This window comes from Tamandua tetradactyla, chromosome 18 (assembly GCF_023851605.1).
Source record: "Tamandua tetradactyla isolate mTamTet1 chromosome 18, mTamTet1.pri, whole genome shotgun sequence".
Classification (NCBI taxonomy): domain Eukaryota; kingdom Metazoa; phylum Chordata; class Mammalia; order Pilosa; family Myrmecophagidae; genus Tamandua; species Tamandua tetradactyla.
In genome coordinates, this window is record NC_135344.1 from 66204949 (window position 1) to 66226167 (window position 21219).

General features: G+C 38.9%; 1 protein-coding gene across 6 annotated transcripts in view; it reads right to left on the reverse strand.

Annotated features, from left to right (window-relative positions):
* Window positions 1-1402: 1402 nt before the first annotated feature.
* LPIN2 (lipin 2) overlaps window positions 1403-21219 on the reverse strand; it is a 141347-nt gene continuing 121530 nt past the window's right edge. For all 6 annotated transcript variants that reach the window (XM_077135880.1, XM_077135883.1, XM_077135881.1 and 3 more), the window contains 13 exons: window positions 18901-19000; window positions 14715-14902; window positions 13104-13197; window positions 12639-12708; window positions 11746-11835; window positions 10681-10763; window positions 9547-9691; window positions 8809-8957; window positions 8297-8383; window positions 6775-6927; window positions 6289-6403; window positions 4693-4796; window positions 1403-4490 (listed from right to left, as the gene is read on the reverse strand). In XM_077135880.1, the coding sequence (XP_076991995.1) occupies window positions 4346-4490; window positions 4693-4796; window positions 6289-6403; window positions 6775-6927; window positions 8297-8383; window positions 8809-8957; window positions 9547-9691; window positions 10681-10763; window positions 11746-11835; window positions 12639-12708; window positions 13104-13197; window positions 14715-14902; window positions 18901-19000 (1523 nt within the window). In that variant the 3' untranslated portion in view covers window positions 1403-4345. The remainder of the gene's footprint in view (window positions 4491-4692; window positions 4797-6288; window positions 6404-6774; window positions 6928-8296; window positions 8384-8808; window positions 8958-9546; window positions 9692-10680; window positions 10764-11745; window positions 11836-12638; window positions 12709-13103; window positions 13198-14714; window positions 14903-18900; window positions 19001-21219) is intronic.

A 21219-nucleotide genomic window follows, 5' to 3' on the forward strand; every position in this document is an offset into this window, starting at 1 on the left:
CGAGTGGCTAAACAAACTGTGGTATATACATACGATGGAATATTATGCAGCTTTAAGGCAGGATAAACTTATGAAGCATGTAATAACATGGATGGACCTAGAGAACATTATGCTGAGTGAGTCTAGCCAAAAACTAAAAGACAAATACTGTATGGTCCCAATGATGTGAATCGACACTCGAGAATAAACTTGGAACATGTCATTGGTAACAGAGTTCAGCAGGAGTTAGAAACAGGGTAAGATAATGGGTAATTGGAGCTGATGGAATACAGACTGTGCAATAGGACTAGATACAAAAACTCAAAAATGGACAGCACAATAATACCTAATTGTAAAGTAATCATGTTAAAATACTGAATGAAGCTGCATCTGAGCTATAGGTTTTTGTTTTGTTTTGTTCTTATTATTATTACTTTTATTTTTTTCTCTATATTAACATTCTATATCTTTTTCGGTTATATTGCTAGTTCTTCTAAACCGATGCAAATGTACTAAGAAACGATGATCATGCATCTATGTGATGATGTTAAGAATTACTGATTGCATATGTAGAATGGTATGATTTCTAAAAAATTGTAATGTAATTATGTTGGACCGCTGAATGAAGCTGCATCTGAGCTATAGTTTTTTTTTTTTTTCTTATATTTTTTTGTACTTTTTATTTTTATTTTTGTTTTCTGTGTTATCACTTTATTTCTTTTTCTGTTGTCATGCTATTTCTTTCTCTAAATCGATGCATATGTACTGAGAAATGATGACCATACACCTATGTGATGATATTAAGAATTACTGATTGCATATGTAGAATGGAATGATTTCTAAATGTTGTGTTAATTTTTTTTAATTAATAAAAAAAAAAAGGACATGCTAATGGAGGGACCGTTTTAGTCAACATATTCAGCATTTTCTTGCATATAGTAAGGTTCAAGAGATTCCAAGAAGATGAAAACATAGCACATGGAATGTAGTTTTTGATCAAAGATCATTGTGACTCTTAACTTGAGGAAAACCTCAGGACTGCTATGCAATATATATACTCAAGAAAGGTTAAATGAAAGGTAGTTAGCAAGGGCTCTGAACATAACTCTCAGGGAAACTTGGAAGGGGAAAGGAGGTGAATAACCATGTATTGTGGAAATAAGTGAGAAAACAACCGAAATTATATATGTATGTATGAATGCATCATTTTCTCTGGCAGAGTCTACAAAGCAGGAGAGGTTAATTCCTGTGAGTGTAGCCTCACTTTTGGAGTCAGGTTTTTAAAATAAGCATAAGAAGTCCTTTCTGTAGATAAATTTAAGTGTTAGCAAAAATCAGAATGCTAATTTATGGAAATAATCATTTTTGGCAAGAATATAGAGAAGATGGTTTAAATGTCCTCAGAAAGAAAGAGTCAGATGCATTTAGTTTATATTTGTTTATTTTTGTAACATCTTGCTTTGAACATCAAACACTGCACCAAAATATGAATCATTTATCGCAAGACAATTGTCTTTACCATCACTAAAAGTACTGTACTGATGTTTGCACTTAATTTCTGACAACTTAAAACTTAGTGGCATTACTGTCTAATAATCAAATACTTCATCATAGGCTGAATTTAATTATTAATTTGAAAAAGTAAAGTTTTCCCTCTTTTTATCTTCAAAAATAAACAAAAAAGTAGTTTTCACCTGGAAAGAGCACTCACTTTAAATAAGACTTTTAACCAGTTTCATTAAGCCCAGGAAGCTCTAAGTCATGGGAAAACAAGGCTTCTCAGAGAAATGTGAGACATGAAAATTGGATAAAATTCCCAGAAGACCCTGTGTTTGCCAATTTTCAAGCAGAGAAGAAGCTTGTTTTGTAAAAGGTCTTGCCCATACTTTTAAGAGCCAACTGCAGCATGGCCATGTGGGATTCTGAGGCAGAGGTACCTTCCAGGCATTTGGTTACCTATTGTTCCTCAGCTTTCTGACAACAGGTAAGGTTAGACACCAGACTGAAAAACATTCTATGATTTTTAGCAGCTTTCGTTATAGGACATCACACTAACTATGCACACATTTTTATTAATAAGCACAGCAAAACAGTACTGAAACGTGGGGCCTGAGTTAGCATGCCCACATGTACTTCCTAAAGCCTGAAGATGATGCAGATGTCTGCCTTTCATGGAAGTACAAGCTTTAACACATGGACATAAGAGCAACTACTAGTCAGAATGAACTGGAAAGAGGGGAAGGGGCCTTTTTATCAATGGAGCCACTGATAAATGTCTTAGAAGAGCCCAACCTGCCCTGCACCACCCCAAGATATCTCCCATCACTGAAAACAATGTGGGGGTGATGCTGCTTCATCAACTCACCACCTGAAGGGTCTGTGTACAAACACACTCAAGGGCATCTCTCTTTCACGGAAAGAACAAATATCATTTGTACCAAATGGCAATGGATTTTCAGCACAAACTTAATACTTTCATAACACTACAGTAATAGTCATCTATGTTCACTAAGTGGGGCTCCTTTAAATAAGGAAAAAGACTCATAGCAATTAGCATATATACCCACTGGATTAATCTGTAGTGATAAAATGACAGTCTATTGCTATGGACACTGAAACAAAGGGACCAAACCACCCTTTACCAGGTCGAATCCTCTGAGGAAGGCCTATGTGTCCAAAGAGAAGAGCTTGTCAAGAAAAGGAAGAAACTATTTAGTCAAAAACTCCTTGAAGGAAAACCTAAAAAGGACTAAAGAAAGCGAACATTAAGATTTTTTTTTACCGCACATATGCAAAGAAAGAAATCCTACTAAGCTCTGGCTAAGTCTATCAAGGTAACATTCTATCTCTAAACCAAAGGCTTTAGAAAGGACATGCTTAAAGGCATTTACGAAATAAAGTAACTGCGTACTGCTCTACTAGGATTTTAATTCACTAATTAGGAAGAACTTCATATAAACATAACCTAGTTCCCTAACCAACTGTACATAAATACTTTAATCAAACTCACTAAACCATTAGTCCTGATACACTGAAGGTGAGAGGTCTGGACTGGAGAAAGCATATGTTGTATCTTCTCTGGGAACATGTTCCTTCGGGTTTCGCCACTGAGAATGCATTCAAGGCATCTCAAAATCCTCTCTGCATCCAACAATACTGGGGAAAAAAGGCTCATCCCCAATCTGGAACAATGCTGCCCCTATTTCCCCATCTCTAAATCAGTATTATTTGGGGTAAGAAGAGGCTACCAATACAATCACAGGAAAGTAGAGTCAGAAGTGAAACCATCCTGAGAACATCAGACCTGTACCTACCAACTGTACTCGCAGAATCTCAGCCTTCTGCTCCCTCACTGATGGACGACTATGAACTTTGGTCATTGTTGGGCCCCCTGAGAGGGGCCTCTCTAATAACTCTCTTGATTTTAATACTGAGGTGATTGTCAATACCTATCCTGATCTTGCAGGGCTCCAGAAGTGGCAACCCAGGGATGGGCTCATGGGCTCAGTTTACAAAACTGAGTGCTCTCTACTTTTTAGTGAAAATACCTGACTCTCCCACACCCCCATGAAAACTCCTCTCTTGGTGGACCCTGTGCTTGCCACTGTGAATGTCCCCAGCTTTTGGGAGGAAGCAGAACAGTGGAGGGAATCCCAGAAGTTCCCATGGCTGTGATATTACAACCAAATGCTGTTGGCCAGAGGCCCTTAAGTGAGCTTCACTATGTTCTCCTGGCAAATTTAAACTCAATTTTAGAAACAGGCAGATGGCTAGAGACAAGGATTCTTTCCAGGACTGAATACAATTGCCTGTATGCTTTCCCAAGGTCCCCCTGAAACTATTTTTTTAAACCTCCCACTGTCATTTACTGCAAATCCTGTTATCAGTGCAGCAGGAGAGGAGTCATCCAGAGAAGGAACCACAGACAGTGATGTTCAGTGGACTCTGAATGTCAGTGGAATGCCCCTGCTACAGAAAAATGGAATCTTGAAAAACTACTTCACTCTAATGTTCTGTTATGTCCACTCTTCTTTAGCTTATCTCTTCATTCTTCCAAATTGTGCAATTAAAGGAGAAGCTGGCACACAACTCCAAGCTCGTGTGACAACCGACACAGGTGGCAGAACACTCTCCTCACCGCTGGGGCACTGTGCTCTGGAGACTGAGAAGCCAACCTGAGAGAGGGAAGAAGGAGGGCAACTCTAGCCCCAGTGAGCAATGCCTCTCCCTCCTTGGGAGAGCATGTGCTCATTGCAAGCTGGCCTCTTGTCAGCACTTGCGGCTCTGGCCCAGCAGAAGGGCTAATCACGTTCTGTCTTGTGAAGCCGGGTGACTGAAGGCCTCCCCACTCCCAGGAGGCATCCCCTCAGGCCAGGTCATCCAGGTTCACATCAGGGATCGGGTCTCGCCAGTAACAAAAGGAGCTGAACTCTGGGCATGGAAAGGCAGAATTCTGTTCTTTATTGAGAAGTGGAAACACATGTTCCACAAGCTCACTCAGTCTGTGATACCTAAAAGAAAGAGTACGGAAGAAATGAGGACTGTTATTAACCAGTGATCCCTTAAATATCTACTTTAGAGAAGGAAATACCCAACAGGGCGGAAAGTCTCCAAAGGACAAATGTAGCTCTGATCCTGATACCTGGTTAATTCTTTTGCTCCTAACTTTATCCCTGGCTGTGGACCCTATGCTGGGAAATCAAATATACTTACGATGACTTGTTTCCTTTGGTCCTTTCTTGTATTAATTCACCCTTGGGGTTCACGGTGAATATTCTACAGTCTGGAACTCCAACTTGGGTATAAGCATAGACATCCTGCAGAAGAAAACACCAAGCAGGGGGGTTGGAGAATTCCTTGTGAGTCAGACGCATTGCATAAGCAGAAGACTCTCTAGGAAAAACATGTAGTTGCACATTTCAGTTTTACAGCTGAAGCTGCGCTTCAGACAAACCCAAACTGGAGCTATGCCAAACCCTGAGGGTATTTGGGCAGCCAAGGAGAAGCCAGGGGCCCTGCAGCAGGAGCAAAGGCAGCCACACTGCCTGCCAGAGACCAAGAAGTAACATTTTTACCACATCTCAGACCTGATGGCCCCGTATGTGAGGCAGATCAGGGAACACATCTATGAAGGGGCAGCAGGTATGCCATGGTTCTGGGGTGGGCCCAGGGACATGGCTTAGAGCTGCTTGAGGAATTGGAGCCAAAGCCCCAGAACCAGAAAGCACCTTCTATATACACCAATGTTCTAGGGCACATCTCCACCTACAGGACTTCCCCAGTTGCTAGAGATATTTGGTGCAGATAAAGTGAAAATCTATTTAGCAAAACTGGTACTCATTTGCTAAAAAAAGAAAAAAGCTTCAAGAATTATCTTGATATTCTCACAGGCAGTCGGGAAAACCAAAGGAATAGGCCGAGCCTCCAGTCTTGGGGTTGGTTCTTAAGAAACTTAACCCTGCAAAGGATAGGCTAAGCCTACTTAAAATTAGGTCTAAGAGTCACGCCCCCACCCCAGGATAACCTCTTCTGTTGTGTGGATGTGGCCTCTCTCTCCTGGCCAACACAGTAGGCAAATTCACTGCCCTCCCGCTCGCTACGTGGGACAGAAATCCTAGAATGAGCTGGAACTCGGCATCAAGGGATTGAGAAAATCTTCTCGACCAAAAGGGGGAAGAGTGAAATGAGACAAAAATTCCAGAGTTGAGAGGTTAACCTGGAAGGTTATCCTTAACACATTAAATAGGTATCACCTGTTTAGTTAAGGTGTAATGGAGAGGCTGGAGGGAAGTGCTTGAAAATGTGGAGCTGTGCTCCGGTGGCCATGTTTCTTGAAGATTACTGTATGATGATATGGCTGTCACAGTGTAACTATGTGGTTGTGAGAGCCTTGTGTCTGGTACTCCTTTTGTCTACCTTATCGATGGGCAAGTAAAACATACGGATTAAAAGTAAATAAATAATAGGGGGAACAAACATTAAAATAAATTTAGTAGATTGAAATGCTGGTGATCGGTGAAGGGGAGGGGTGAGGGGTATGGTATGTATGAATTTTTTTGTTTTCTTTTTACTGCTTTTTCTGAATTGATGCAGATGTTCTAAGAAATGATCATGATGATGAATATACAACTATGTGATGATAATGTGAGTTACTGACTATATAACAAGAACAGAATGATCATATAAGAATGTATATGGTTATGTATCATAAATAAATAAAAAAAAATTATGACATGGATATACCCTAAAAAGTACATTCCTCTCAATTCTACCTACTGCATCAGAGTCTGTCCCAGAGGAGACACTTACATTTGGACGGTTTCCAAAGGCAGCATAGAAGGGCTGCTTAGATGGTCCGAACAAATTCCTGATATCATTTAGACACTCAATTTTGAATTTCTCTGGTTTCTTTTCTATCACTTCCCTAGAAAAAAATTCAAATATAATCACCAAATTCAAAATGATAATTTCCCCCTGGTACATGAAAAGGGCCTGAAAAGATTTTAGTGGTCACAACTATTCCATTTTTTAAATTTTTTGTAATTGCTATCTTTCTTTTTTCTTCTTCCTCAGTCAGAGAACTAAGAAAATCTGAATGATGGGGTTTAGGAAAGGAGAAGCCTTGAGAACTGCGAGCACCGAATTTTCTTCACCATACCAAGATGCACACATATGAGCCATGTACAGGTGGAAATCTACGGGGAGCCAGAAGCTCTGAAACACACTCCACCTTCCAAGTGTCTGAGGACTTGCCCCACACGTGCACAGAGGCAGCTGACCCTGCAAGAGAGGTACCTGTGGAAGGCGGAGAATAAGCTGCTAGGGGACAGCATCAGGGGGCCCCGTGGCAAGATTGTGCCTTTGTCATTGACCCAGTGGAGGTATCCACGGGTCATGTCGGCCATTCCAATGGCGCGGGCGGAACAGTACAGAAACTTGTAGCCATTCCTGAAAGAAAACACAAATAAAAACACTTAGCTCAATGGGAAAAAAATACTTTCTTTTTAAATGATCCAAATAAAGTTCCTCTTTTACTGTGAAAATTATATTATTGAATTTAGCAGGCAACTAGCTGAGAATATACAGATTTCACCTTTCCATGGGGCAAGATGAAAGTATATGTAATTAAGAATATGGCTCAATTTTTACATATTTATAAGTACTGACATCATATAGTCAGCATCTAGTCTATGAAAGCCAGATGACAAAACATACTAAAACCTTAATCTATTTTAAACTGTCTACTAGAAACAGACCTTATTTCTAAGATTATGTGCAGGATACAAATCAGTCTGTAAATCAAGGAGCAAAATTATACCTGGGTAACTGACATACTCCTAATTTTCATATTACAGTGTTCTGGACTAATGCTTTGGTCAATGTAATTCTTCAATTAATGGAACATGTATCAGGGCCCCTTGAAGGGTGCTCTAACGGACAGAAGCATATGGGAGTCAGTTCTGGGAAGGAAGCCACTCACACCTAAGGCTGGAGCATGAGAAGTCCAGGGAGTAGAATGGCCGGCCCCTAACCCCATCCTAGAAAGTACCTCCAGGAAACAAGTCCCCACAAAACTGGATGAGGCAGCAGGTGGGGCATGTAACAGTCTGGTTCTGGCATCAGACCTGGACTGCCATTTGCTACCCAATAACCCTGGGCAAATTAATTCCTTCAAGCCTTATTCTCCCCTATAAAAAAAGAAGATAATGTTGAACCTACTACATCCATATAATAGAGTTCCTCACAACTATTAAGAAGAATGAGGCACCTCTATAAATCCTAACATGGAAAAAAATCCCTAACAAACAAAGGTGTGGCACAATGAGTGTAACTAACACCCCCATGTGCTTATTATACGGTCAGACCAGAAGAACGAGAAAGAAAATACAAGCAGCGGCTGCCTCTGAAGGATGTATGGGTAAGTGTGACTGTTTACTGAGCATATTCCTTAATGGCTTATATATCCTTATAGGCTGCAAGAACTGTTTCCTCCATGCACGCATGTGTTACCTATTCCAAGAAATAGGTATAGAACCAAAATTGAAATTAGGCTCTCTTGTTAAATTCTGGCTTAAAAATAAAAAGTGCTATAGCTATACATACAGATAGTACCTAAAGCTCATAGTATTGTGAAAACATGTCATGCAGCAATAGGCAAACAGCTCATGATCCATAAATAGTGGCTGTTGTTTTTCTTTGTGTATGAGGGTAATAGGAAAAGGCAGAGCAGGAAAATCTGGGCCACAGGCATATGATTTACACATACTGACTGGTGGGTCCCAGCTCACCAGAGCTCTCTGCTGTGCTAGATACCTACTCATTGATGGAATGGTAGAGCTTTGCTATACCCTGATGAGTCCAGTCTTTACCCAGCTGTGGGAGAATCTGCCCCAAAGCATCAGACCTATGGAGAGAGGAGAAACAGGAAAAGGTATCAGGAATCTGTTTTTTTTTTTTCCCCATTTGGTTAAATATCAGCTGGCAATAAATATTTGGTAGGGGTAGTAATATAATCTACAAAAACTATTTCATCACCACAGCTCTTCGCAATTGTACAGCAGTTCCTTACAAATATACTCAATGATGCATTTCTAAAAGTAGAGTCAGATACAAGAGCCAGATGTTCATTTTAAGAAATAATTTACAACCACAATCCTTTTTCTCTTCCCTAATCTGCCTTGCTTTTTTAACATCAGACTCAGAGACCATATAATAAAATCTTTCCAAAAGTTGACCCCTCGTGAACTACACTCAAGATGCCTATCATTTAAAAACCTGACTGTGACATTGGGTCACTTCTGGCTAGCCCAGACATGGACTTGAACTTACTTGGTTATTGTTCCATCAATATCAGAAATGATGATCTTGTCATCCCAGTCCCACAGGTAAATGGTCCCTGCACAGCGACAGGTACCTTGATACTGGGTTGTGATACTAAATACAACATCATTTGGCCCATCCTGGAGCTTCAGTTTTGCCTTTGATTAAAAAAAATGTAAGAATAAAGAAAACCAGCTGAGAAGATCCACTTTAGAACAGAGCTTAAGTATTTATAATAATAAGTACGGTGATTTCTTTCACACAGCATGGAGCTGAGTGCATGGCATGCTCAAGTTGAGATAAGCAGCACTTTGAGATTCCAAGAGACTTTTCTGACAAACAAAAAAAATAGAAAAACAAAACCTTTCTGTTCTCCCTCCACACCTGAGAATTGCTGCCCAAGGTGCAACCTTCTGCTGTTCCCTCAGTGAAAATGGATAACTCTTAGGGGGAGGGAAATAAACAGGAAAGGAAGAAATAGTGTCCAAACAACAAGGATCATTTCTTGAGCGGGTGGCTGGACTACACACAGTGGTAAGCGAGCTGTTGACTGGTCAGAGGAACATGTTGGAACTACGAATGCCTTGTTCTCCCCTGTAATCTTGACGGTAAGCATGGGTGTTTAATCACCCACGTGCTGTACAAAGTGTGTGAGGCTTGGCCATGGGATGGACAGAAGGAAGCATGTCAAACTAAACAGTTCCTAAGATAAAGGCTGCTGGATCTCACAGGTCCCACATGACTCACGATCTGGTCTGAGGAGAGCCTCAGAGACTTCTTATATGAGGTCACGCTGGTGTGGCTCAGGTGCTGCCCTGGGGCAGGGTCCACTTGGATCGAGTCGTCACACTCCTGTGAGCCCTCGTCACTTGACGAGTCACCCACAGTCGGCCTGCTCAATGACAACCCAATTACTCAAGAGGCATCAGATAATTTTATTTATGACAACCTCACACTTAGGATCAAGGAAAAAGAAAAAAGATCCCAAAGTACCATTTAACTTCCTAAAGGATATACCATTCATTCTAGGGGTGGAAGTATCATTCCCTCTGCCATTACCCCATGTCTACAGTTTCTTATGCCTGAAATAGTCATATCAGAGCTAAGGCCACTTTCCTCTTCTCTCCTATAACTGGGCAACAATTAGTTTCTGTTACAGTAAGTAAATGCTTCTAGGTCTACTGACTCTTGCTGAAAAGGATATTTTTAATCACATGATACAAATGAAAGAAAATATAGTTGTTTATAGTGATTTAAAAACTAGTAAGAAAGATTTTTATATATTCCTTAAAAGAAAAGGGTAAACCACAAGAAAAACTTCAAACCTATTCAGATTACTAAATCAAAAGTTAGGAAATAGGAGAAGAAAAGAATTTTGGGGAAATAAAACAGAAGCAGGACCAAGAATGGGGTTTATCGCAAGCAACTTTTCTCAGTGCCACCCAATCCAGATGTCCACAGCATGCTACTTCTTTCATGTAACACAGCGTTGAAGGATTACCTAAGCCAATTTTTCAGACTCTTTTCATACCTCCCCCTGTGCTTGATAGGAAGTGGGTGATCAGGGCTACAGAATATAGCAGTACATCTTAAGCTATTTCCTCCCTAAAGCCTTAATTTCACAGGTATGATTCCATGGATCCATCATGGATGCTACATATTTAGGAAGCAATGGTGAGTATATGTACTTCTCTAAGCTGATTATACTTTTTAGCTATCTGCTGAGTAGCACAACTAAGCCATTTTTTGTCATGTGTTATCTACAGAAGAAAGACATTTCTAAAAATCAAGTATAACTGCCCCAATCAACTTAAGCACAATGGCCAAAGCAGGAGCAGCAGGTGACACAGGAATCCTACAGGAAGGACAAGGGTACCCCACCTGACACTGGCTGGCTCCTCTGCACTCAGTGGCAGGTCAATGGTCTGTGGCAGCTCCGATTTTCCCTCCTTTGCCTCTGGCAACTAAAACAGCAATACAATGGCAACGTATATATTTTATCCCTACCAACAATAAAAAATTCCCCATCAACTCTTTCCAGAAAAGAACACGACTACTTTCTGAATGTACAACACAGAAATGTTGAAAAAAAACAGACTTTCTCTAGTTTGAGCCAAAGAACAGAAACTTGACAGATGTCATATGCCGCTATGCAAAAAGCTGTAGATTACAACCTAGAAGTATAAAAATTTTAACAGAGCACCATTTCAAGTCACAAAATAGAATATGACTGGCCCAAATCTGTTTGGATCTGTGGCAGAGGCACAAGGACTGCAGAACAGAAATGCCTAGTATTTCTTTCTCCTCAGGGTAGCTCGGAAGGGATAGGAGAAAGGACTGGGGGTGGTGGAGACACTGGGCAGACACAGACCTACAAAAGACCGCAGTCACACCAGAACTTGATTCAGGCATGGCTGCCATCTGAAACAGAAGCAGAAATTCCCACTCCCTCTTTTTCAGAAGGCTTTGGGAAACCGAGATGTGAACTACCTACCTCTCTGTTTAGTATGGGTCTCTAGATGAGCCTATTCTACTGGTGTTGTGTTAAAAGAGCAGGTTCTGATGATCAGCATTTTGAATTGTTCAGGAGGATAAAAAACTTTTGCTTTTATCTGAGAAGTAATATGGCGGAAAGAACATAGGCTCTTCAGTCAGACTAAAGGTTGAATCCCAGCTTCCTCACTCATCAATTTCATAACGTCAGTCAAGCTACTTAATGTCTGTGCCAGTTTCCTTGCTTATGAAATAATTCAAATGTATATACAGATGTTGTAAAGTTAGAGGTAATGTACCTAGTACACTACCTGCACACAGTAACTGCCTTAAAATGCTAACTATTACTATTGTAATATAACACTGTATAGCCCAAATTGACTTTTTTTATGTTTGGCAAGAAGGTTCTCTGACTACATCAGCCCACGAAAATGTTTACCTCTAGATCCTTACCTGTTTGGCCATGCTTTCTCTCTTACGCCAAAACCACCATCGGCCAGATTTCTTTGGCATCTTATCTTTCACCCATGACTCAACTGTTGCCTGGAAGTAATCACACTGGGTAAGTCTGGGCAATCTATCAGCCACAAAGCACTCAACGATTTTCCACTATTAGCCTGCAGGACAGTGCCTTATTATGGAATGTGAGGATGTGAGCAACCTCCTCCAAACTTCCAAATTCCTTTTGAGTTTTACCACCTCGGGAAGACAGACTTCTGTGGCAGACCAACTATGCAAAGAACTGGCTTAGAGTGCTGGAGCCATTTTGTGGTAGGGCTGGGGCCCCTGCTTAAAGCAGCAGCTTACCTCAGAGGCTGGTCAGAGGCAGTGCTCATTTCCCCCATCCTTGGAAAAATGGGGCTCTCATTACTTACCCCGATAAACTAAGTTGATGGCATTTTCTTGGGGGATTGAATAAAAATCTTCAGGTTCTATAGGATAGGCTTATAAGCCACAATCTGACCAGACCACACTAATGACACCTTTCTATTGGCCACGTCTCCTCCTTGAGCTGATTCTTCCCATAATAGTAAGAGGACTTTTTTTTTACCCCATTCATTCCATATGTCAGTTAAAATTAGTAAAAGCTCCCAACTTTCATACACAATTAGAAACTGGCATTAAAAGCTAATAAAAGTGAAAGAAAGAAGCAGAAGCCTAGTTAATTTCCTTGATTTGGGGCATGAGATCATTTAAGCAAATACATATGGATGTTTTATAATAAATATTAAATTCAAATAAGATTTTAAAATATGAGTTACGAATATGCACACATGGATTTTATTTTTATAAGTACTGTATGTTACTGAAACTTGAGAAAAGACAGCAAAGGTGGATCATCTCACCTTAGGCAAACTCTTCTGGAATACCTGCAAGCTAAGGATCATGGGAGCAGCCAACGCCCAGTTGTAGTAACTGAGAAACAAAAATTACACAAAACCATTACACATAAACATGCACAGAGAACAGCAAAGTAGAACATGCAAAATTGCTTATTATTTTCAATAAAAAGATGATCTATTAAATTTTTTGCCACATGAGTAATCTTGGCTTCAAGTCAGTACAATTTATACTCTGAACACAGAAGCAGTACAATTTATAGAACAGAATAGTAACATTTCAGAACAACATTTCAATGCCTCATTTAAAAATAAAGTTGAGGCTTCATTTTCACTTCAAACTCACTGCCATTAGCTCACTTTATATGAAATGACATATTTTATACCAAGAAAAAGTATAATAATTAAAAATAGCACTTGGGGGAAAAAACCCCACCAGTATTTAGCAACTATAAAAGCAAGAGTATTTACCGGTTATATATCCGTATTACAAGATTAGGATTGTCTATTAGCCCAGGGTTTTCAGCAAATTCATGATAAGTAATGATATGCTCCATGAATTTTTCTGCAATGTAAAAGAATAATGATCACTCTGGTTAGAGACTACATAAATCCCTATACGTGACCATCATAATTCTTTGCATTGAAGGCATTGTAGGCTGAAATAAAATATCTTTGCTTTTTTCTAACTAACTTTTTTATATACGTCAGAAGCAAAATGATACCTTTCATTTTTGTTTTCTTCAGGACAAGAACACTTTTTTTCCCTCTGTCTCTGCCACTACTCCCCTAGTTTAGAAAATAGGAGAAAGGGACATTCCAGGGACTTTTAGGAAAACAGATTATAGATGTGACGGGTGGGGTGGGTGGGTAAGAGGGCAAGCAAAGAGGGAGAGAGAAACACATGCAAAATAACCACAATGAAAACTCTTTTCATTCTCAGAGGGAGAAACTTTTCACTAGTAGTCAGCTGCCTAACTGAGGACTATTCATGAAGGACGTCAAGTTTTCAGTAGCATGACACATTAAAAAATATGTATATATATGCGTGTGTGTGTGTATACACACACATATATCTTCCCATTGTTTGTGGAAAAAAAAATTGACTTGGGTCTGGCAAGAAATAAATCCCAAGTTTTTTCAGGGTGAATGAGGATTTCATATAATTTTTTTGTACCCTATTCGTAAGCCTGCTCTCCAGTAGATAAGGATAACAGAAGTTTCTTACTTGGATTGTTCCTCCAAGTTATTTGTATATTATTTCTTTTACGTGCCATTTCTCTCCCCTCCAATTCCAACAACAAACTTCATCCCATTAAGTCACTAATATTTCCAACAAAAATGTAAGGTTTTTTTATTCTCTCTCTATATATATATACATAAAGGGCTTATAAGGATTATCAAAAGAATAGGACCTAATTTTGTCCTAAAAAGGACCCAATGGCCATAGCACAATCTTAATTTCTTGCATGAAAACAAGCAGAATTAAGAGAAGGTAAAAAGAGGCATAAGGAGTATATACTGCCCCCTAAAGAGAAAAACCAAGGAAAGCACAATTCTAAAGTGACAGTGACTTAGCCTGCCACCCACGTGCTGCCTTCAGTGCCCCTGAGGTTGAGAAGACAAAAGATGATGCAAGTGGCAGAAGAAAATATTTCCTGATAGAAAAATCAAGAGTCACTAGCTAAATCAAGAAAATACTAAGTTTAGTTGACATAATATCTCGTTGCCAGAAAGACCATTTAGTCTTTCTCGTTGTTGGAAAAATATTTCGGACAATCAGTTTTCTACTATGTCAGGGCTGTGGCCTAACTTCTAAGGCCCAGTGTCTTCTGGGAGGGTAGCTGGGCTCCAATCTCATAGACTGATCAGACGAGAACAGGGCAGCCTGAACTCTCTACTTCTCAAGTTTGTTTAGTGTCTTTGAAGGACACTCCCTCACCAGAGACATATTTAATGTTACTCTACATGAGGACCCTTCAATGAAAGTATAGGATACCAGTTACCCAAACAAGATCACTGAACAAGGAGCTGAGCAGGCAGCTTTCAGGAGTGAAGGCAGGGCAAACTCGCCCAGCATACCTTTAGAAATTTCTCCATTCTCACTGAGGCCCCCACAGAGCGAGAGGGTGACGTCAGGCAAGTCCATAGCAGAATCCGAGAGGCATTCAGTGCCACTGTCTGCAGCTGCACTTCCCACGGACTGCGGTGACTGGGAGCCAGAGAGCGTGTCCAACTCGGGCCACTGCCTGGAGCCGGGATCCGATTCACTGGGGACAAAGGACGGAGGAGAAAGGATTTGCTTTACTACAACATCTTGAATTCCGAGCTTACTACATGATTTTCTGGGGACTAAAACCAAGTAACACATCCCCTTTTTTAAAAGGAACAAACTGACCTAAAATCAGACCATAGCTTTTCTTAGGTAGTGTTCAGAATCATAAATAACATTAACATAACCCAAAAATCATTACTGAGGAATTAACTGTAAACAGAATACATATGTCACAAAATTCCTACAGTCATGAACAATAATGCAAACATTATTTCTACTACAGCCTTTTTGATTTTAATTAAAGGAATGAATGTATAAAATGTATTTGTTTACATTTCCATAAAGGAAGTGAAAGGATAAATTAGACAAATGCATGGTTTGAAAATTTTTTGTTCCTAACTTCCTAAAAAAAAGTTATGGTATATATACATATGTATGTATGTACACACACACACACACCCTGTAGGAAATTACTGTAGCCTATGGCTGTATTATTTAAAAAACAAGCCTCAATCATCCATTGGATTTTTGGATATGAAGATATTGCTGGGAACCATTTCTTCTTCTATTTTTTCCCTAGACAATTTAGGATGTGATTGCTTTATTTTTCTTTAAAAGATTGGGATAATTGTGCTGTTTTGAAACTGTTACGTACACCAGAAAAGCCATTTTCTTCTTAACCAATCTTGTGAGTGAAGATCTATGGGTGAGTGGGACCTTTATATTAGGTTGTTTCCATGAAGATATGTCCCGCCCAGGTATTGGTGGATCTTTTGATTAGGCTGTTTCCATGAACATGTAACCCCATCCATTCAAAGTAGGTCTTAATCCTTTCCTGGAGCCCTTTATGAGAAAGAGCCCAGAAGACACTGCTATGTACTTTCCCATGAAATGACAAGCATGGACTCACAGAAATAGCCAGAATCTGAAGAAAGCCAAGGGAAGTCAAGAGATGAAATACTGAGTTTGTCTGAGAGAAGTTAAATGAAGACCCACAGATGCTTAGAGAGACATCCACAAAAATCAGAAGCTGAAAGCAATGGAACCAGGAGCAAAGACTAGGAGACACTGGCCACACGCCTTCCTAACTAACAGAGGTGTCCTGGATGTCAGCTGTGTGAAAAAATATTCTCTTGTTGTTTCCTTAATTGAGATATTTTCATGGCTTTACAATTGTAACTTGTAAACTAATAAATCCTCTTTATCAAAGCCAAAAAAATGAAAAAATAAAATAAAAACAAGCCTCTTCTAAAATTCATCTGGTACCTTGTAAAGAAGAAAGCAGAAATTAAGCAAGAAGATATTTTCAGCATTTCAGAAAAATAAATGTATTTAGAAACAAATTAGAAGTAAACTGTTTTTACACTCATGGGGGCCACAACTAGAGGTAAGATTATTCAAGATTTTTTGGTGGTAAGGTGCTTCTGTACTTGAGCATGAATGTGGGAGACAAAGCAAAAGAAAACAGTACCTTAAGTCTCATCACAAATGCTTATTACTCTATATGCCCTTTGAATGGATATTAAAAAGTACAATTGAGATGTTGTTCTAGAATTTTCAGATTCATTAATTTTGCTCAAAATCCAGGATATTTAATGTTTGATTAAAAACATTAACATATTCAATCCAGCGAAGTCATATGATCTTTAGAAAAAAAGATCTCAAATCTGAACAGCAGGTGGGTGACTCAGGGTACAGAGACGTTATAAATAGAAGACAGTTTCAAAAGCTATTTTATCTGCATTTGCACCATCAAAAGATACAGGTTTTCAAAAAAAATCACTCCTAACAGCAATGCACATTCACCATAAGACTGTAACTGACTGGATGAAGAGAATAAAATGTTTTTGTCATTGGGAATGGCAAAAAAGGCTCAAGCCAAAGTAAAGCAGAAAAACTTGTAATAATGCCTCAGGGTCGAAGGGCAAGGTTGATGCTTAGGTAAAACACAAAGAGAAGAGTGCCACAAACAAAAACTTCCTGTTTTCTCTTTCTCCTGGAACACAGTTACTTTCTCTAGCCTCCTTTGCAGTGGCATGCAGTCAGATGACCACGTGACTAAGTTCCTGATGTGGGCAGAAGTGCCATCACCTTATTCCAAGTCTGGCACATAAAAATTTCCCACGTGGGGTCCTCTCTCCTTTCCCTGTCTGTTGGCTGCAAACAGTGGACTCCAAGGCCGTAAAGGGATGGTGGAGCATCAAAATAGACAGAGCTTACATTTCTTGTGTATTCCTGTGTGGGAGGCTTTCCATCAAACACCAGGATTGGAATGCCCTTATAGAGCAAAAAATAAACCTCTACTGTGCTAAGCCACTGAGATCTTGGGTTTATTAGTTAGAGCAGCTAGCGTTACCCTAACCAACACAACATCTAAATACAGGAGGGTGCCATCTGACTCAACATGGAACCAGACCCAAAGAGTGATACGATTCATTTTGCAGTTTACCTATCATTACAAATATTGGATATTAAGTAGTAAAGATGACAATGACCGCGATAATAATAAATGCTTATAAGCATTAAAAAGTCTTTTAGTATTTAAGAAACGTCTCAAGAAATAACTCATGAGATAAGAGGTTACTCAGTGAATGCATAATGACCCCACATCAGGTTATAGTAGACCACAGTAAGGTCCCATCAGATTAGTCCCTTTCCCCTGTAATTTTAAAGGGAAAGTAAGAAATCTGTTTTGAAAATATATGTGTGAATATACACTTAAGAAATGGGAAATCTAAAAGAAAGTGATAGTTGTAATTGGCTTATATTTCCATTTGTAGCATCTTTTTCATTGTAGAAAAAAAAAAAGCAGTAGTTCTGTGAACATAAATCCCCAACTATTATTTCAAATGATGGAGATATTGTGAGATAAATTTAGGGTGATAATTAGGAAAGAGCTCTAAGATCTTCCAAAATTATCTTTAAAAAATTTAAACAAAATATCATCATGTCAAATCTAACTCTTCTATGCCAAATAAAAACCTAATCAAACAGTTTTTTAAATAATTTATTTAAAAGCATTTAACTCTGTATCCTTATGTCTCAGTAGACTGAAGCCATCAGAGCACAACCGTGGGGAAGAGTAAATGGTAAATGCCGAGGGGAAGGTGGGCAATGGCAGCAGGAGGGAGGCCTCAGCAGACCAGGTCTGGGCTCAGGGGAACTCAGATACACCACGGGAGCCAGAGCCTTCTTTGTAAAATGTTTTCAAATAAATAAAAATATATAACCTTTTTTTTAAAAAAACCTATAAAAAATATTTATTCCTTCTAGCCTCCAGTGTTCTGGAGCAGCTAAAAGGAAAAATCTGAGAGGATTGTATGGTAGCCCATGACAAACTCTGGGATCTGTCCTCTAACTACTTGTTGAAGAGTGCTTTGAAAACTATTCCTTTTTTTTTTTCTTTGCTTCGTATGTATGTTATATTATACAATTAAAAAAAGTTACCACCCACAATTGGGTGGATCATACATTCGTGGAAACAACAAAAAAATCCCATCCAACAATACTGAATGAGGATTAAAGGACATGGCTTTCCTGTGGTACACAACAGATTCAAACTGGCACAGATGGGATTCTGCGACAGCTGGAAGGTCCAAAATGACCTCATTCACAAGCAAGGCAGTTGATTAAAACACAAACAAACATAATAAATGAAACAAATGTTCAAGAATATTCCCAAGAATGTTAGTTTGCATTAATGACTATAGAAAGTCCTAATCTGAAGTGATACCCTTATGTGAGTTTAATTTAGGGCACCTCCTCACTGCACTGAAAATGTCTTCATTAACACTCAAGACTGTGAATCTCAAATTACTAAACTAAAACAACACATGCCATTTCTCCATTTTCCAAAACCTGAAGCAATCATCAGATTTAGTTAAATCCTGTGTGTTTTACCTTTTCTTGTTCTTTTCCTCAGATGAAATTCTCTACTCTAGAAATAGTCACACTTCAGATCTGTTCATCCTTGAACACTATGGGCTACATTACCTTTTGGGGAAATAGAGAGCTGCAACTTCAGGTTCCAGAGCCTTTAAATCATCTAGGTAAATATCATCAGGTCCCTGATGCTGGCTTCTCTTGTGGACACCTATTTTTATAAAAAAAACACATCAGGGTAACAACTTATTCTTCAGTTACAACTCTGCAAGATAACAAACAAGGCTTGCAAACAATAAAACCTACGATCATCTGAATGAGGTTTTGTTTTTACGTGTGCCAACTAACCTTTTCACCTGTACTGGTTATGGATCAGCAACTCAGTGTTATACATAAACAAAATGTTGATTCAGTCACTCTTTCACTTGCTGTTAATGACTAATCCTAGACCCTAAATAATTTATATTTGATGAGTTTTTTCTGGTATTCACAGGTTAAAAGCAAGCATGACCAAACTTGACATGATTGCTTGCACTGAGAATGAGGATATTATTCTAAAACCAATATGTAAAAGGTTGTTGAGGAATAGGATGTTCACCTGGAGCTACAGATCACCTTCAGATTGCAAAAGGACAAAAATCCTTTACAATGGGGAAACCTGGCAGACGTCTTAAACCAGTGATCAAATTTAGTGAGATATTATGACATGTAACATGAATTACTCACTATGTCCCAAAGTCTTTAATTCAAAAAATTTAAAAATACTTAACCGAAATCTACTAAAGCCTCTAGTTCTGTACTGCCCACTACAGGAGCTACCAGCCACAGGTGGTTAGTGGACCCAGGCACTGGCTAGTTTGAACCAAGGCGTGCAAAATGTAACACGCTGGGTTACCAAGATTTACTATTAAAAATAGTAATAGAACGTAAAATAGCTCATTAATATTATATTGATTACATGTTAAAATGGTATTTTCAATTTTAGGAGGTTTAGAACATATTATTACACTTAATTTCACCTGTTTATTTTTCCTTTTTCAATGTGGCTACTAGCAGACAAAGTTATATATGTGGCTCACATTACATTTTTATTGGACAGTGCTGTTCTAGAGCTAACTTCCAGGCAAAGGAAATATGGGTAATCTCACTTTGAAAAAAAACAACCAGACAAATCCAGAAAATCCAGAATGTGAGTGTCTACAAGATATTTGCCTGGGCTCTTCAAAAGTTAGTATCACAAGTATAGAGAGAAGAGGGGTCTGGGTATATGTGTGGGTGCATGTATGTGACAGAAAGTAAGAGAGTAAAGGGGTGCTGTTCTAAAATAAAAAAGATTAAAGAAACAGAATCCAAAATAACATGTGAACCTTATTGGAATGGCTTAGGGGAGAAATAAAAACAAAACGTGAAAAGACATTCTTGGTACACTGGGAAAATCTGAATACGGACTAGATATGAGGCAATGTTGTTGATTTTATTCATGATGACTGTGGTAGTGTGGTCATGCAGATAATGTTCTCATTCTTAAAAAGCATATCTTGGGATATGTAGGGATGAAATGATAATGGCTGTAACCTGTGTTCAAGTGGTTTAAGACAATAAAAAGCTGTGTGTGAGTGGAAACACAGAGAGAAAGCAAATATGTATAAAACTGCTCATAACAAAATGTTGGAAGGAAAGAAGAATGAAAAACCAGTGGTGTTGCTATGTCTAGTCAGTTCCTACACTAGGCCCCATACTAAACCAAAGCATGCACTTTAGCAAAACTGGATTCCCCCTCTTAACATTTCTTAGGGTAGAACAAATGGTTATAGGCTTTTGGTTTCAGAAGTGCTAAGACAGAAATGCTGAGACATGAAAAGAGCTGGGGCCAGGATTGTCACAATCTATTGGATGATTACACTTTCACCATAATCGCCTGTGACGATCACATTCTTTTTAAAATTTTAAATAAATTATTCGTGTGTGACCATGAAGGTCCTTCCCTATAGTGGATATTTATTAAGTCAGTTTGTGATTATCTAACCTTTGACGTTGGTATAAAAGAAAAAAGAAAAAAAGGCGATGTAGGTATTTGGCTATAGATGACAATGGGTATATTTTCAAGTGAGGATTTACTTTCCTGAAAATAGAGTACAAGTCCAGTTTTTAGAGAGTGAGTGTGCTCCACTTCTTAGTGTACTAAGTATTGATGGGTAACTTTATAGTTTTAAATAGTTAGAATGTTCTGATTTATTAAACTTGTATTCTGAAAGTGAGATAGAGCTGTTAAGCCAAGAGTTGGACCCTATCTTCTTACTGGGATTATTTTTAGAGGGAAATAATCAATGAAAGAAGAGAGAGCATATTAATACTTAGCTTATATGTATTTATACTACTTATCACCACACACACAAAATAACTAGTAGGTCACTATTTGCAACTGGCCAA